This window comes from Hypanus sabinus, unplaced genomic scaffold, assembly GCF_030144855.1.
Source record: "Hypanus sabinus isolate sHypSab1 unplaced genomic scaffold, sHypSab1.hap1 scaffold_1453, whole genome shotgun sequence".
In the NCBI taxonomy this organism is placed as follows: Eukaryota; Metazoa; Chordata; class Chondrichthyes; order Myliobatiformes; family Dasyatidae; genus Hypanus; species Hypanus sabinus.
Window position 1 is genome coordinate 1 of NW_026779527.1, and position 15,092 is coordinate 15,092.

At 55.0% G+C, this 15,092-nt stretch overlaps 1 protein-coding gene across 1 annotated transcript; it reads right to left on the reverse strand.

Moving 5' to 3' along the window:
- Window positions 1-2,290: 2,290 nt before the first annotated feature.
- On the reverse strand, window positions 2,291-14,047 carry LOC132386991 (alpha-1,2-mannosyltransferase ALG9-like). The gene is made up of 3 exons (XM_059959349.1): window positions 13,818-14,047; window positions 8,044-8,170; window positions 2,291-2,521 (listed from the first exon to the last, which is right to left on the reverse strand). Exons 1-3 carry the CDS (start codon window positions 13,928-13,930, stop codon window positions 2,306-2,308), a joined length of 456 nt encoding a protein of 151 aa, XP_059815332.1. The 5' UTR covers window positions 13,931-14,047; the 3' UTR covers window positions 2,291-2,305.
- Window positions 14,048-15,092: the final 1,045 nt, after the last annotated feature.

A 15,092-nucleotide genomic window follows, 5' to 3' on the forward strand; every position in this document is an offset into this window, starting at 1 on the left:
TGTGTGAGAGTGTGTGTGAGTGTGAGTGTGAGTGAGTGAGTGTGTGTTGTGTGAGTGTGAGTGTGGTGTGAGTGAGTAGAGTGTGTGTGAGTGTGTGTGTGTGTGTGTGTGGGTGTTTGAGAGAGTGTGTGTGTGTGAGAGTGTGTGCGTGTGTGAGAGTGTGAGTGTGTGTGCTCTGTGTGTTTGTGTGTCGTGTGTGTGTTTGTGTGTGTGTGTCGTCTGTGTGTATGTGTGTGTGTTTGTGAGTGTCTGTTTGTTTGTGTGTGTGTTTGTGAGTGTCGTGTGCTGTGTGTGTGTGTGTGTGTGTGTGTGTGTGTAATTATTATTTTATTTTTTTTACACAGAGAGTGATTGTTGCTGGGATGTGTCTGTGTCTGTGTGTTAATGTGTGTGTGTGTCGTGAGTGTGAGTGTGGTGTGAGTGTGAGTGTGTGTGTGAGTGTGTGTCTGTGTGTGTGAGTGTGTGTGTGTGAGTGAGGTGAGTGTGTGTGTGTGTGTGTGTGTGTCTGTGTGAGTGAGTGTGTGTGTGAGTGTGTGGTCTGTGTGAGTGAGTGTGTGTGTGTGTGTGAGTGTGTGTGTGTCTGTGTGTCTGTCTTGTGTGTGGTGGTGTAGTGTGTTCTGTGTGTCTGTGTGTGAGAGTGTGTTTTTTTTACACAGGGAGTGATTGTTGTCCTGGGATGTGTCTGTGTCTGTGTAATTTTTTTTTTTTTTACACAGAGAGTGATTGTTGCCTGGGATGTGTCTGTGTCTGTGTGTTAATGTGTGTGTGTGTCTGTGTCTGTGTGTTAATGTGTGTGTGTGTCTGTGTCTGTGTAATTTTTTTTTTTACACAGAGAGTGATTGTTGCCTGGGATGTGTCTGTGTCTGTGTGTTAATGTGTGTGTGTGTCTGTGTGTGAGTGTGAGTGTGAGTGTGAGTGTGTGTGTGTGTGTCTGTGTGAGTGAGTGTGTGTGTGTGTGAGTGTGTGTGTCTGTGTGAGTGAGTGTGTGTGTGTGTGAGTGTGTGTGTGTGTCTGTCTGTGTGTGTGAGTGTGTGTGTGTCTGTGTGTGTGAGTGTGTGTTTTTTTTTTACACAGAGAGTGATTGTTGCCTGGATGTGTCTGTGTCTGTGTGTTAATGTGTGTGTGTGTCTGTGTCTGTGTAATTTTTTTTTACACAGAGAGTGATTGTTGCCTGGGATGTGTCTGTGTCTGTGTGTTAATGTGTGGTGTGTCTGTGTCTGTGTGTTAATGTGTGTGTGTGTCTGTGTCTGTGTAATTTTTTTTTACACAGAGAGTGATTGTTGCCTGGATGTGTCTGTGTCTGTGTGTTAATGTGTGTGTGTGTCTGTGTCTGTGTGTTAAGTGTGTGTGTGTCTGTGTCTGTGTAATTTTTTTTTACACAGAGAGTGATTGTTGCCTGGGATGTGTCTGTGTCTGTGTGTTAATGTGTGTGTGTGTCTGTGTCTGTGTAATTTTTTTTTACACAGAGAGTGATTGTTGCTGGGATGTGTCTGTGTCTGTGTGTTAATGTGTGTGTGTGTCTGTGTCTGTGTAATTTTTTTGTACACAGAGAGTGATTGTTGCCTGGGATGTGTCTGTGTCTGTGTCTGTGTGTTAATGTGTGTGTGTGTCTGTGTCTGTGTAATTTTTTTTACACAGAGAGTGATTGTTGCCTGGGATGCAGGTGCAGAGAACGGCAGGACAGGGACACAGTGCCGGCAGAAGGGATCAGTTTCCAAACACGAGAGAATCTGCAGACGCCGGATATCCAGGACGGTGCACTCACACACAGAAAAGAAACGCCGGGGGAGCTTAGCAGATCAGGCAGGATCGATGGAGGCAAATAAACAGTCGGTGTTTTGGACCCCAACCCTTCGTCAGGACTGAGGAGGAAGGGGGGAGGGGGGGGGAGTACAAGGAGGCAGGTGAGGGGTGGAACCGGGAGAGGGGAGGGGTGGGAGTGAAGTAAGGAGCTGGGAAGTTGATTGGTGAAAGGGCTGGAGAAGGGGGAGTCTGATAGCAGAGGACTGAAGACCAGAGAAGGAAGGGAAGGGGGGGGCGGGAGGAGCACCAGAGGGAGGCGACGAGCGGGTAAGGAGGTGAGAGAGGGAAACGGGGAAACGGGAATGGCGAGGGGGGGGGGCAATCACCAGGAGCTGGGGAAATCGACGATGGCTCCTCCCTCAGACGGAACGCAAGGTCGTTAACTCTCCGACTCGACTGGGGACTCTTCGCGGCCGCCGCGGGGTCTGACGTGTCGGAACGGGGGGGGGGGTGGCCGCCAGGGAATCCGGCCTCGCGGGGCGGGCTGGAGGCGCCCGGCGGTCTACCCTCTGCTCAGCTGGGCAGGTCTCCGCCAAAACCCTGTTGCCCCTACACCCCCCACCGGTCGATATGGTGAGAGCACCTTGTTGGTCTGCAAGACGCGGGCATGGAACCAGGCAGGCAAGGCGTGAAGCCACAGGTAGGCGTACGAGCGCACGGCGTACGCCGGGGAGTATTCCCACGTCTGGAACCCGGTGCCGTACAGCAGGAAGTGGGTCTGGGGAGAAAAGGAGGCGAGGTCAGTAATCAGCGGCTCGGAGAACGGGTGCAGCGTCCCACTCGCGGTCACGGAACGGGGAGGGTGGGGGGGAGAACGCCCCGCTCCCCCTCTCCCCCACAAGCAGCGGGAAAGCACCAGTCCCGCCCCGACTCGTTCCAGGGAAAACATCCGCAAAACCCCCCTCCCCCCCCCCCCCCGCCAGAGAGACCCTGACCTAGACTCCGTCCCGACACGCCGACGCCTCCGACAGGCTCCCTCTCACCCAACACGGGTGGGACAGACAGACCGTGAGCAGGGTGGGTGGGATCCTTCATGGTCCCGGTGTGGATGCTACGTAACCCCCTCCCCGACGGGAGTGGGACAGACAGTCTGTGAGCGGGGTGGGTGGGATCCTTCACTGTCCCGGTGTGGATGCTGCGTAGCCCCCTCCCCGACGGGAGTGGGACAGACAGTCCGTGAGCAGGGTGGGTGGGATCCCTCATGGTCCTGGTGTGGATGCTACGTAGCCCCCTCCCCGACGGGAGTGGGACAGACAGTCTGTGAGCGGGGTGGGTGGGATCCTTCACGGTCCCGGTGTGGACGCTACGTAGCCCCCTCCCCGACGGGAGTGGGACGGACAGTCCGTGAGCAGGGTGGGTGGGATCCTTCACGGTCCCGGTGTGGATGCTACGTAGCCCCCTCCCCGACGGGAGTGGGACAGACAGTCCGTGAGCAGGGTGGGTGGGATCCCTCACGGTCCTGGTGTGGATGCTACGTAGCCCCCTCCCCGACGGGAGTGGGACGGACAGTCCGTGAGCAGGGTGGGTGGGATCCTTCACGGTCCCGGTGTGGATGCTACGTAGCCCCCTCCCCAAGAGGACCACGGGGGCTCCCTGCCGTCCATCGGGGGCATTTATCAAGCGTGCTGAGTTCGCAGGGCCCTTAATATTATCAAGGATACCCCCACCCCCGCCCCCGTTCATCCAGCTCCTCTTTGACTTTCAATAAATATATTTAATTTATGCACTTCATTTTGCTTATCACTGTGTCACTCATTTGTAGATTTAATTGTTACTTTCCTAAGTGACTGTGTGTCAGATGTGTGTGTGTTTTATGTGTATCACTGTGCTTTACACTCTCCCTACCCTGTGTACGCACACACACACACAATCCCTGTACCCCCTCCCCTGGGTACTAACACACAATCCCCGCACCCTTTCCCTTACTTCTTGAGCTGTTTGAACGGGGCTCGACTGTGCAAGCGCGCGGAGCTCGGCCAGTGAGAACAGCGGGAAGACCAGGCTTCGGTTCAACGCGGCTTCAGCGATAGGGGGTCGAGGCGAGGTGGGTTTAGAATACAGACGAGGCACGGGCGCGAGCTCGGTGTCGGCTGTGGGAGGTCCGGGGGGGGGGGGGGGGGGGTGGGGACACGGCCGCACCTGCACCCGGTGCGTCGAGATGCAGCTCCTGAGGGACCGGGGTCAGGGAACCAGAGCTGCAGCTCGACCACCGTCGCCTGGTCAGGGAGAGTGAGGAGGTGACAGAGAGGAGGTGTCACGCCGGGGCCACGGGGGACAGAGAAATGGGTCACAGTCAGGAGGGGGAAGGGGAAGAGTCAGGTACTAGAGAATACCCCAGTGGCTGTACCCCTTGACAGTAAGTACTGTTTGAGTACTGTTGGGGGGGGGGAAGTGGCAGTGGCCGTGCCTCTGGCACAGAGTCTGTCCCTGTGGCTCAGAAGGGTAGGGAAAGGAAGAGGAAGGCAGTAGTGATAGGGGACTCTATAGTCAGGGGTTCAGACAGGCAATTCTGTGGACGCAGGAAAGAAACTCGATCGGTAGTTTGCCTCCCAGGTGCCAGGGTCCGGGATGTTTCTGATCGCGTCCAAGATATCCTGCAGTGGGAGGGAGAACAGCCAGAGGTCGTGGTACATATTGGTACCAATGACATAGGTAGGAAAAGGGAAGAAGTCCTGAAAGGAGACTACAGGGAGTTAGGAAGGAAGTTGAGAAGCAGGACCGCAAAGGTAGTAATCTCAGGATTACTGCCTGTGCCACACGACAGTGAGAATAGGAATAGAATGAGGTGGAAGATAAATGTGTGGCTGAGGGATTGGAGCAGGGGGGTGTTGATGGCAGGGATTCAGGTTTCTGGATCATTGGGACCTCTTCTGGCGCAGGAGTGACCTGTACAAAAAGGACGGGTTACACTTGAATCCCAGAGGGACCAATATCCTGGCGGGGAGGTTTGCTAAGGCCGCTGGGGAGCTGCTGGGGGTGGGGTGGGAACCGAACTGTAGTGACAGAGGAAGGGGCTGTTGGCTCACAAATAGAGAAAGCAAATAGAGAAATAGAGACAGTGCGAGAGGGGGGATCGGCAGCTGATAGAGAAGGGATGCGCTCAGACTGATGGTTTGAGATGGTTTGGTCTATTTTAATGCGAGGAGCATCATGAATAAAGCGGATGAGCTTAGAGTGTGGATCAGTACTTGGAGCTATGATGTGGTGGCCATTACAGAGACGTGACTGGTTCAGGGACAGGAATGGTTACTTCAAGTGCCGGGCTTTCGATGTTTCAGAAAGGACAGGGAGGGAGGCAAAAGAGGTGGGGGAGTGGCACTGTTGATCAGAGACAGTGTCACAGCTGCAGAAAAGGTGGATGCCATGGAGGGATTGTCTACGGAGTCTCTGTGGGTGGTGGTTAGGAACAGGAAGGGGTCAATAACTCTACTGGGTGTTTGTTACAGAACATCCAACGGTAACAGGGACATCGAGGAGCAGACAGGGAGACAGATTCTGCAAAGGTGTAATAATAACAGGGTTGTCGTAGTGGGAGATTTTAATTTCCCCAATATTGATTGGCATCTCCCGAGAGTGAGGAGTTTAGACGGGGTGGAGTTCGTTAGGTGTGTTCAGGAAGGTTTCTTGACACAATGTGTATATAAGTCTACAAGAGGAGAGGCTGTACTTGATCTGGTATTGGGAAATGAACCTGGTCAGGTGTCAGATCTCTCGGTGGGAGAGCATTTTAGAGATAGTGATCACAATTCTATCTCCTTTACCATAGCATTAGAGAGGGATAGGAACGGACAAGTTAGGGAAACGTTTAATTGGAGTAAGGCTAATTGGAATGAGGCTATCAGGCAGGAACTTGGAAGCGTAAATTGGAAACAGATGTTCTCAGGCCAACCTACCGAAGAAATGTGGCAAATGTTCAGGGGATATTTACGTGGGGCTCTGAGTAGGTACGTTCCAATGAGACATGGAAAGGATGGTAGGGTACAAGATGCGTGGTGTACAAAAGGCTGTTGCAAATCTAGTCAAGAAAAGAAAAGAAGAGCTTACGAAAGCTTAAAAAAAACTAGGTAATGATATGAATCTAGCAGATTATAAGGCTAGCAGGGAGGAGTTTAAGAATGAAATTAGGAGAGCCAGAAGGGGCCATGAGAAGGCCTTGGTGAACAGGATTAAGGAAAACCCCAAGGCATTCTACCAGTATGTGAAGAGCAAGAGGATAAGACATGAGAGAATAGGACCAATCAAGTGTGACAGTGGAAAGGTGTGTATGGAACCGGAGGAGATAGCAGAGGTAATTAATGAGTACTTTGCTTCGGTATTCACTACAGAAAAGGATCTTGGCGATTGTAGGGATGACCTACAGCGGACTGAAAAGCTTGAGCATGTAGATATTAAGGAAGAGGATGCGATGAAGCTTTTGGAAAGCGTCAAGTTGGATAAATCACCGGAACCGTATGAGATGTACCCCAGGCTACTGTGTGAAGTGAGGGAGGAGATTGCTGAGCTTCTGACGATGATCTTTGCATCATCAATGAGGACGGGAGAGGTTCTGGAGGATTGGAGGGTGACAGATGTTGTTCCTTTATTCAAGAAAGGGAGTCGAGATAGCCCAGGAAATTATAGACCAGTGAGTCTTACCTCGGTGGTTGGTAAGTTGATGGAGAAGATCCTGAGAGGCAGGATTTATGAATATTTGGAGAGGCATAATGTGATTAATATGATAATTTGTCAAAGGCAAATCGCGCCTTATGAACCTGATTGAATTTTTTGAGGCTGTGACTAAAAACGTTGATGAAGAAAGAGCAGTAGATGTAGTGTATATGGATTTCAGCAAGGCATTTGATAAGGTACCCCATGCAAGGCTTATTGAGAAAGTAAGGAGACATGGGATCCAAGGGGACATTGCTTTGTGGATCCAGAACTGGCTTGCCCACAGAAGGCAAAGAGTGGTTGTAGATGGGTCATTTTCTGCATGGAGGTCGGTGACCAATGGTGTGCCTCAGGGATCTGTTCCGGGACCCTTACTCTTCATGATTTTTATAAATGACCTGGATGAAGAGTTAGTATATTTGCTGATGACACGGAGGTTGGGGGTGTTGTGGACAGTGTGGAGGGCTGTCAGAGGTTACAGCGGGACATTGATAAGATGCAAAACTGGGCTGAGAAGTGGCAGATGGAGTTCAACCCAGATAAGTGTGAGGTGGTTCATTTTGGTAGGTCAAATATGATGGCAGAATACAGTATTAATGGTAAGACTCTTGGCAGTGTGGAGGATCAGAGGGATCTTGGGGTCTGAGTCCATAGGACGCTCAAAGCAGCTGCGCAGGTTGACTCTGTGGTTAAGAAGGCGTACGGTGTATTGGCCTTCATCAATCCTGGGATTGAGTTCAAGAGCCGAGAGGTAATGTTGCAGCTCTATAGGACCCTGGTCAGACCCCACCTGGAGTACTGTGCTCAGTTCTGGTCGCCTCACTACAGGAAGGATGTGGAAGCCATAGAAAGGGTGCGGAGGAGATTTACGAGGATGTTGCCTGGATTGGGGAGCGTGCCTTATGAGAATAAGTTGAGTGAACTCGGCCTTTTCTCCTCGGAGCGACGGAGGGTGAGAGGTGACCTGATAGAGGTGTACAAGATGATGAGAGGCATTGATCGTGTAGATAGTCAGAGGCTTTTTCCCGGGGCTGAAATGGTTGCCACAAGAGGACACAGGTTTAAGGTGCTGGGGAGTAGGTACAGAGGAGATATCAGGGGTGAGTTTTTCACTCAGAGAGTGGTGAGTGCATGGAATGGGCTGCTGGTGACGGTGGTGGAGGCGGATACGATAGGGTCTTTTAAGAGACTCCTGGATGGAAAAATAGTGGGCTCTGGGTTACCCTAGGTAATTCCTCAGGTAGGGACGTGTTCGGCACAGCTTTGCGGGCCGAAGGGTCTGTATTGTGCTGTAGGCTTTCTATGCTTCACCCCCCCCATGTACACTTACACACACACACACACCCCCTCCCCCGTGTACACCACCCACCCACGTCACGTCCCGCTCCACTGGGACCGAGAGGGAGCTCGCTCTGCTACTTACACTCTAACTTTCTATTGTACACGTAGTTGTTTAAATCGGAAACGCCCCCCCCCCTCCCACACACACACACACACCTCCCGCTGGGGTTTAAGCCGAGCCTGCGGAAGTTGGTCACCCTCCCCCTGTGCTCCCCCCCCCCCATCCCCGTTGCCATGGCGGCGGCGACTCACCGGCTCCCAGTAGTTGAACGCCTCGTCGCAGTCGGACACGTTACTGAGCAGGGCGGCGCAGAACCTGGCCGAGATCAGGCACTTGAAGGCCGTCGACCACTCGGGGGCCCAGACTTTCACCGATTGCCTGCGGGGGGGGGGGGGGGGAGGGCAAGTGCAGAGGGTCAGGGGAGGGGGTCGATCGGAGAGCCCGGGTCCCGACAGGCGGCAGCCGGGAATTCAGCTGCAAAAAGAAAACGTCGCGCTTCTGGCATCAGAATCGGGTTTTATTATCGCCGCCACGCGACGGGAAGTTCGTTAACTTACCAGCAGCAGCACGTTAAAATTAAATCAATCCTGCAAAAACAGAAATAATATATATGTATTAAAAATGTGAGGAAGGCTTCACGGGTTCAGTGTCCATTCAGGAGTCGGATGGCGGAGGGGAAGAAGCCGTTCCTGAATCGCTGAGTGTGTGTCTTCAGGCTCCTGTACCTCCTCCCTGATGGCGGAGGGGAAGAAGCTGTTCCTGAATCGTTGAGTGTGTGTCTTCAGGCTCCTGTACCTCCTCCCTGATGGCGGAGGGGAAGAAGCTGTTCCTGAATCGCTGAGTGTGTGTCTTCAGGCTCCTGTACCTCCTCCCTGATGGCGGAGGGGAAGAAGCTGTTCCTGAATCGTTGAGTGTGTGTCTTCAGGCTCCTGTACCTCCTCCCTGATGGCGGAGGGGAAGAAGCTTTTCCTGAATCGCTGAGTGTGTGTCTTCAGGCTCCTGTACCTCCTCCCTGATGGCGGAGGGGAAGATGCTGTTCCTGAATCGTTGAGTGTGTGTCTTCAGGCTCCTGTACCACCTCCCTGATGGCAGAGGGGAAGAAGCTGTTCCTGAATCGTTGAGTGTGTGTCTTCAGGCTCCTGTACCTCCTCCCTGATGGCAGAGGGGAAGAAGCTGTTCCTGAATTGCTGAGTGTGTGTCTTCAGGCTCCTGTATCTCCTCCCTGATGGCGGAGGGAAAGAAGCTGTTCCTGAATCGCTGAGTGTGTGTCTTCAGGCTCCTGTACCTCCTCCCTGATGGCGGAGGGGAAGAAGCTGTTCCTGAATCGCTGAGTGTGTGTCTTCAGGCTCCTGTACCTCCTCCCCGATGGCGGAGGGGAAGAAGCTGTTCCTGAGTCGCTGAGTGTGTGTCTTCAGGCTCCTGTACCTCCTCCCCGATGGCGGAGGGGAAGAAGCTGTTCCTGAATCGCTGAGTGTGTGTCTTCAGGCTCCTGTACCTCTTCCCTGATGGCGGAGGGGAAGAGGCTGTTCCTGAATCGCTGAGTGTGTGTCTTCAGGCTCCTGTACCTCCTCCCTGATGGCGGAGGGGAAGAAGCTGTTCCTGAATCGCTGAGTGTGTGTCTTCAGGCTCCTGTACCTCCTCCCTGATGGCGGAGGGGAAGAAGCTGTTCCTGAATCGCTGAGTGTGTGTCTGCAGGCTCCTGTACCTCCTCCCCGATGGCGGAGGGGAAGAAGCTGTTCCTGAATCGCTGAGTGTGTGTCTTCAGGCTCCTGTACCTCTTCCCTGATGGCGGAGGGGAAGAAGCTGTTCCTGAATCGCTGAGTGTGTGTCTTCAGGCTCCTGTACCTCCTCCCTGATGGCGGAGGGGAAGAAGCTGTTCCTGAATCGCTGAGTGTGTGTCTTCAGGCTCCTGTACCTCCTCCCTGATGGCGGAGGGGAAGAAGCTGTTCCTGAATCGCTGAGTGTGTGTCTTCAGGCTCCTGTACCTCCTCCCTGATGGCAGAGGGGAAGAAGCTGTTCCTGAATCGCTGAGTGTGTGTCTGCAGGCTCCTGTACCTCCTCCCTGATGGCGGAGGGGAAGGAGCTGTTCCTGAATCGCTGAGTGTGTGTCTTCAGGCTCCTGTACCTCCTCCCTGATGAGGGAGGGGAAGAAGCTGTTCCTGAATCGCCGAGTGTGTGTCTTCAGGCTCCTGTACCTCCTCCCTGATGGCGGAGGGGAAGGAGCTGTTCCTGAATCGCTGAGTGTGTGTCTTCAGGCTCCTGTACCTCCTCCCTGATGAGGGAGGGGAAGAAGCTGTTCCTGAATCGCTGAGTGTGTGTCTTCAGGCTCCTGTACCTCCTCCCTGATGGCAGAGGGGAAGAAGCTGTTCCTGAATCGCTGAGTGTGTGTCTTCAGGCTCCTGTACCTCCTCCCTGATGGCGGAGGGGAAGAAGCTGTTCCTGAATCGCTGAGTGTGTGTCTTCAGGCTCCTGTACCTCCTCCCTGATGGCAGAGGGGAAGAAGCTGTTCCTGAATCGCTGAGTGTGTGTCTTCAGGCTCCTGTACCTCCTCCCTGATGGCAGAGGGGAAGAAGCTGTTCCTGAATCGCTGAGTGTGTGTCTTCAGGCTCCTGTACCTCCTCCCTGATGGCAGAGGGGAAGAAGCTGTTCCTGAATCGCTGAGTGTGTGTCTTCAGGCTCCTGTACCTCATCCCCAATGGCGGAGGGGAAGAAGCTGTTCCTGAATCGCTGAGTGTGTGTCTTCAGGCTCCTGTACCTCCTCACTGATGGCGGAGGGGAAGAAGCTGTTCCTGAATCGCTGAGTGTGTCTCTTCAGGTTCCTGTACCTCCTCCCTGATGCCGGAGGGGAAGAAGCTGTTCCTGAATGGCTGAGTGTGTGTCTTCAGGCTCCTGTACCTCCTCCCTGATGGTAACAGTGAGAAAAGGGCATGCCCTGGGTGCTGGGGGTCCTGAATAATGGACGCTGCCTTTCTGAGACACCACTCCCTGAAGATGTCCTGGGAACTTTGTAGGCTGGTACCCAAGATGGAGCTGACTAGATTTACAACCCTCTGCATCTTCTTTTGGTCCTGTGCAGTAGCCCCTCCAACCAGACACTGATGCAGCCTGTCAGAATGCTCTCCACGGTACAACTATAGAAGTTTTTGAGTATTTTAGGAGACAAAGCAAAATCATAAAGAAGTATAGCTGCATCGAAATGTTGGGACCAGGATAGATTCTCGGAGAACTTGGCACCCAGGGACTTGAAACTGCTCACTCTCGAGCTGGGACGAGCATGTTACCCTGTCGCCTCGATAATATAGTTACAGAACATCACAGCACAGAAACAGGCCATTTGGCCCGTCCAGTACGTGCCAAGCCTACTCCCTGTCATCCAAACTTCTCTCAAGTGTTGAGATCGAAATGGTTTACAACCCTCTGCAGCTTCTTACGCCAGAGCAGCCAGCAGAGTGTGACAAACTGGATGTGAACGGAGGAGTTTATGTTACAAAGATATTTCTCCAACGGAATCCCTTCTGCCTTTTCTCCATCTGGACTGATTTACTAACCCCCTCAACCCCATCCTCCTGCCAGCTCCCCATAACCTATAGACCTAACACACTAACTATAACTATACCCACACACACACACACACACACACACACACACACACACACACACACACACACTCGCATACACGCAATCGCATACACACGCGCGCACGTGCACACTCACACACATGCTCACACTCTCTCACACACGCACACACACACACAATGCTGGAGGAACTCAGCAGGTCAGGCAGCGTCTATGGAGAGGAATAAACACAAGAGATTCTGTAGATGCTGGAAATCCAGAGCAACACAGACTGGTAAAGGGCTGGAGAGGAAGGAATCTGACAGGAGAGGAGAGTGGACCGTGGGAGAAAGGGAAGGAGGAGGGACACCGGGGGGAGGTGATGGGTGGGGAAGGTAAAGGGCTGGAGAGGAAGGAATCTGACAGGAGAGGAGAGTGGACCGTGGGAGAAAGGGAAGGAGGAGGGACACCAGGGGGAGGTGATGGGTGGGAAAGGTAAAGGACTGGAGAGGGGGGAATCTGACAGGAGAGGAGAGTGGACCGTGGGAGAAAGGGAAGGAGGAGGGACACCAGGGGGAGGTGATGGGTGGGGAAGGTAAAGGGCTGGAGAGGATGGAATCTGACAGGAGAGGAGAGTGGACCGTGGGAGAAAGGGAAGGAGGAGGGACACCAGGGGGAGGTGATGGGTGGGGAAGGTAAAGGGCTGGAGAGGGGGGAATCTGATAGGAGAGGAGAGTGGACCGTGGGAGAAAGGGAAGGAGGAGGGACACCAGGGGGAGGTGATGGGTGGGGAAGGTAAAGGACTGGAGAGGAAGGAATCTGATAGGAGAGGAGAGTGGACCGTGGGAGAAAGGGAAGGAGGAGGGACACCGGGGGAGGTGATGGGTGGGAAAGGTAAAGGGCTGGAGAGGAAGGAAAATGACAGGAGAGGAGAGTGGACCGTGGGAGAAAGGGAAGGAGGAGGGACACCGGGGGAGGTGATGGGTGGGAAAGGTAAAGGGCTGGAGAGGAAGGAAAATGACAGGAGAGGAGAGTGGACTGTGGGAGAAAGGGAAGGAGGAGGGACACCAGGGGGAGGTGATGGGTGGGGAAGGTAAAGGGCTGGAGAGGAAGGAATCTGACAGGAGAGGAGAGTGGACCGTGGGAGAAAGGGAAGGAGGAGGGACACCAGGGGGAGGTGATGGGTGGGGAAGGTAAAGGACTGGAGAGGAAGGAATCTGATAGGAGAGGAGAGTGGACCGTGGGAGAAAGGGAAGGAGGAGGGACACCGGGGGAGGTGATGGGTGGGAAAGGTAAAGGGCTGGAGAGGAAGGAAAATGACAGGAGAGGAGAGTGGACTGTGGGAGAAAGGGAAGGAGGAGGGACACCAGGGGGAGGTGATGGGTGGGGAAGGTAAAGGGCTGGAGAGGAAGGAATCTGACAGGAGAGGAGAGTGGACCGTGGGAGAAAGGGAAGGAGGAGGGACACCAGGGGGAGGTGATGGGTGGGGGAGGTAAAGGGCTGGAGAGGAAGGAATCTGACAGGAGAGGAGAGTGGACCGTGGGAGAAAGGGAAGGAGGAGGGACACCAGGGGGAGGTGATGGGTGGGGAAGGTAAAGGGCTGGAGAGGAAGGAATCTGACAGGAGAGGAGAGTGGATCGTGGGAGAAAGGGAAGGAGGAGGGACACCAGGGGAAGGTGACGGGTGGGGATGGTAAAGGGCTGGAGAGGAAGGAATCTGACAGGAGAGGAGAGTGGACCGTGGGAGAAAGGGAAGGAGGAGGGACACCAGGGGGAGGTGATGGGTGGGGAAGGTAAAGGGCTGGAGAGGAAGGAATCTGACAGGAGAGGAGAGTGGACCGTGGGAGAAAGGGAAGGAGGAGGGACACCAGGGGGAGGTGATGGGTGGGAGAGGTAAAGGGCTGGAGAGGAAGGAATACGAGAGGAGAGGAGAGTGGGCGGGTGAGGGAGAAGAGGGAATAGGCCTGAGTGGGGGAATGAAGAGGAGGGCAGGGTTGGAGACGGTTTTTTTTTAACCCGCTGAACACAATTTACAGCGAAACTTCCCCCCGCCCCCGGGTGATTGGCAGGAAGCGGGGAGACATTGTAGCGAAGGCGGTGAAACAATGTATCGAGCGGCCGGCCGGACGGCTGAATGAATGAATGAATTAATGAATGAATGGAGTTCCGCGCAAGCGCACCGGCCCCTCCCGAGTCCGGCTGCAGCCGAGCCCGGACACCGGGGATCCGGCCCTCCGCCGGGCCTGGGCCTGCCCCTGCCCCTACCCCTACCCCAGCCCGGGCCCCGGCCCTCCCCCGAGTCTGTCTCCGCCGGGCCTGGGCCTGCCCCTACCCCTGCCCCTGCCCGGGCCCCGGCCCTCCCCCGAGTCTCCCTCCGCCGGGCCTGGGCCTGCCCCTGCCCCTACCCCTGCCCCTGCCCCGGCCCGGGCCCCAGCCCTCACCCGTTCCTGCCCCCGCCCCCCGGCCCTCACCCGTTCCTGCCGTCCTGGCCATTCTCCTCCCGGGCTGTCCGGCCGCCGCCGCCCTCCTCCCGGGCTGTCCCGCTCCCGGTCCCGGTCGCCCTCTGCCTCGGCTTGGAGGCCATCGCCCGACGGGCCGCTACGGGGAGCGGCGAGGCTCAGCCCGGCGTACGGCGGGAGGGAGGGCGGGCCGACCGGTTCGAAACCTGCGCTCGGCCGGCCGCCGAGCTCGGGGGTTTGTGGCAGCTTTTACCCCCTCCGGTGGCTGGAGTCCCTCCCCCTCCCCCCCCCCCCCCCGTGTGTGTGTCCGCGGCTGACCCCGATCCCGGGCAAAGGAGGGACGGTTGGGGGCAGAGCGGTCCGCGGGGCCGGAGATCTGACATGGAAAATAAAATCGAAACCGTGAGTGATCGGGCAGCATCTGCAGAGGGAGAAAAGCCTTAAACTCTGTCTGTGTGTGTGAGAGAGTGTGTTTGTGTGTGTGAGTGTGTGTGTGTGTGAGTGTGAGTGTGTGTCTGTGTGAGTGAGTGTGAGTGTCTGTGTGTGTGTGTGTGAGTGTCTGTGTGTGTGTGTGTCTGTGTGAGTGTGTGTGTGAGTGTGTGTGTGAGTGTGAGTGACTGTGTGTGTGTGAGTGACTGTGTGTGTGTGTCTGAGTGTGTGGGTGAGTGTGAGTGACTGTGTGTGAGTGTGTGTGTGAGTGTGTGTGTGTGAGTGAGTGACTGTGTGTGAGTGTGTATTACGGGGTGTATTGGAATCTCTCACTCGCACATCGAGGGGTGAGCAGGGGGCAAAACCCTCAGCGATTTCGGGTTCCCAGCGGCTGTCGGCTTTAATCCGGGCCAAACTTCCGACACGGTTACAACCGGCTCATTCGGAGTTCCGAGGACGTTTCCTCCGCAAGACACATCACCGGCTGGTGTAGGGGGCCCCCACCCCCACGCACCCGACAGGAGTGGGAGGGGAGAGGGGAAAGCTGCAGAGAGTTGTCAACTCAGCCACCGGCTCCACCGTGGGGCCCACGATCCTCGCCAGCCTCCAGGACCACTTCGAATCCCATCATTCAGGACCCCCCATATACCCAGGGACATCGTTACCGTCAGGGAGGAGGTACAGGAGCCTGAAGGCACACACTCAACTCAGCTTCTTCCGCTGTTGTGCCTTTCTCACTGCACAGCCGGTGTGGACAGACCGGGTGAGATCCTCGGTGATGTGGATGCTTAAAGCTGTTCGCCCTCTCAACCCCAGATCCATCGGTGTCAATAGGGGTCGGCCCGTCTCCATTCCCCC

Excerpts from the sequence above, each read along its gene's own strand:
- LOC132386991 (XM_059959349.1), bottom strand. The coding sequence starts at position 13,930 with ATGGCCTCCAAGCCGAGGCAGAGGGCGACCGGGACCGGGAGCGGGACA. Across the intron at positions 8,171-13,817 it reads GGCCAGGACGGCAGGAACGG|GCAATCGGTGAAAGTCTGGG; the intron begins GTGAGGGCCGGG and ends CCCCCCCCGCAG. Across the intron at positions 2,522-8,043 it reads CGTTCAACTACTGGGAGCCG|ACCCACTTCCTGCTGTACGG; the intron begins GTGAGTCGCCGC and ends TTTTCTCCCCAG.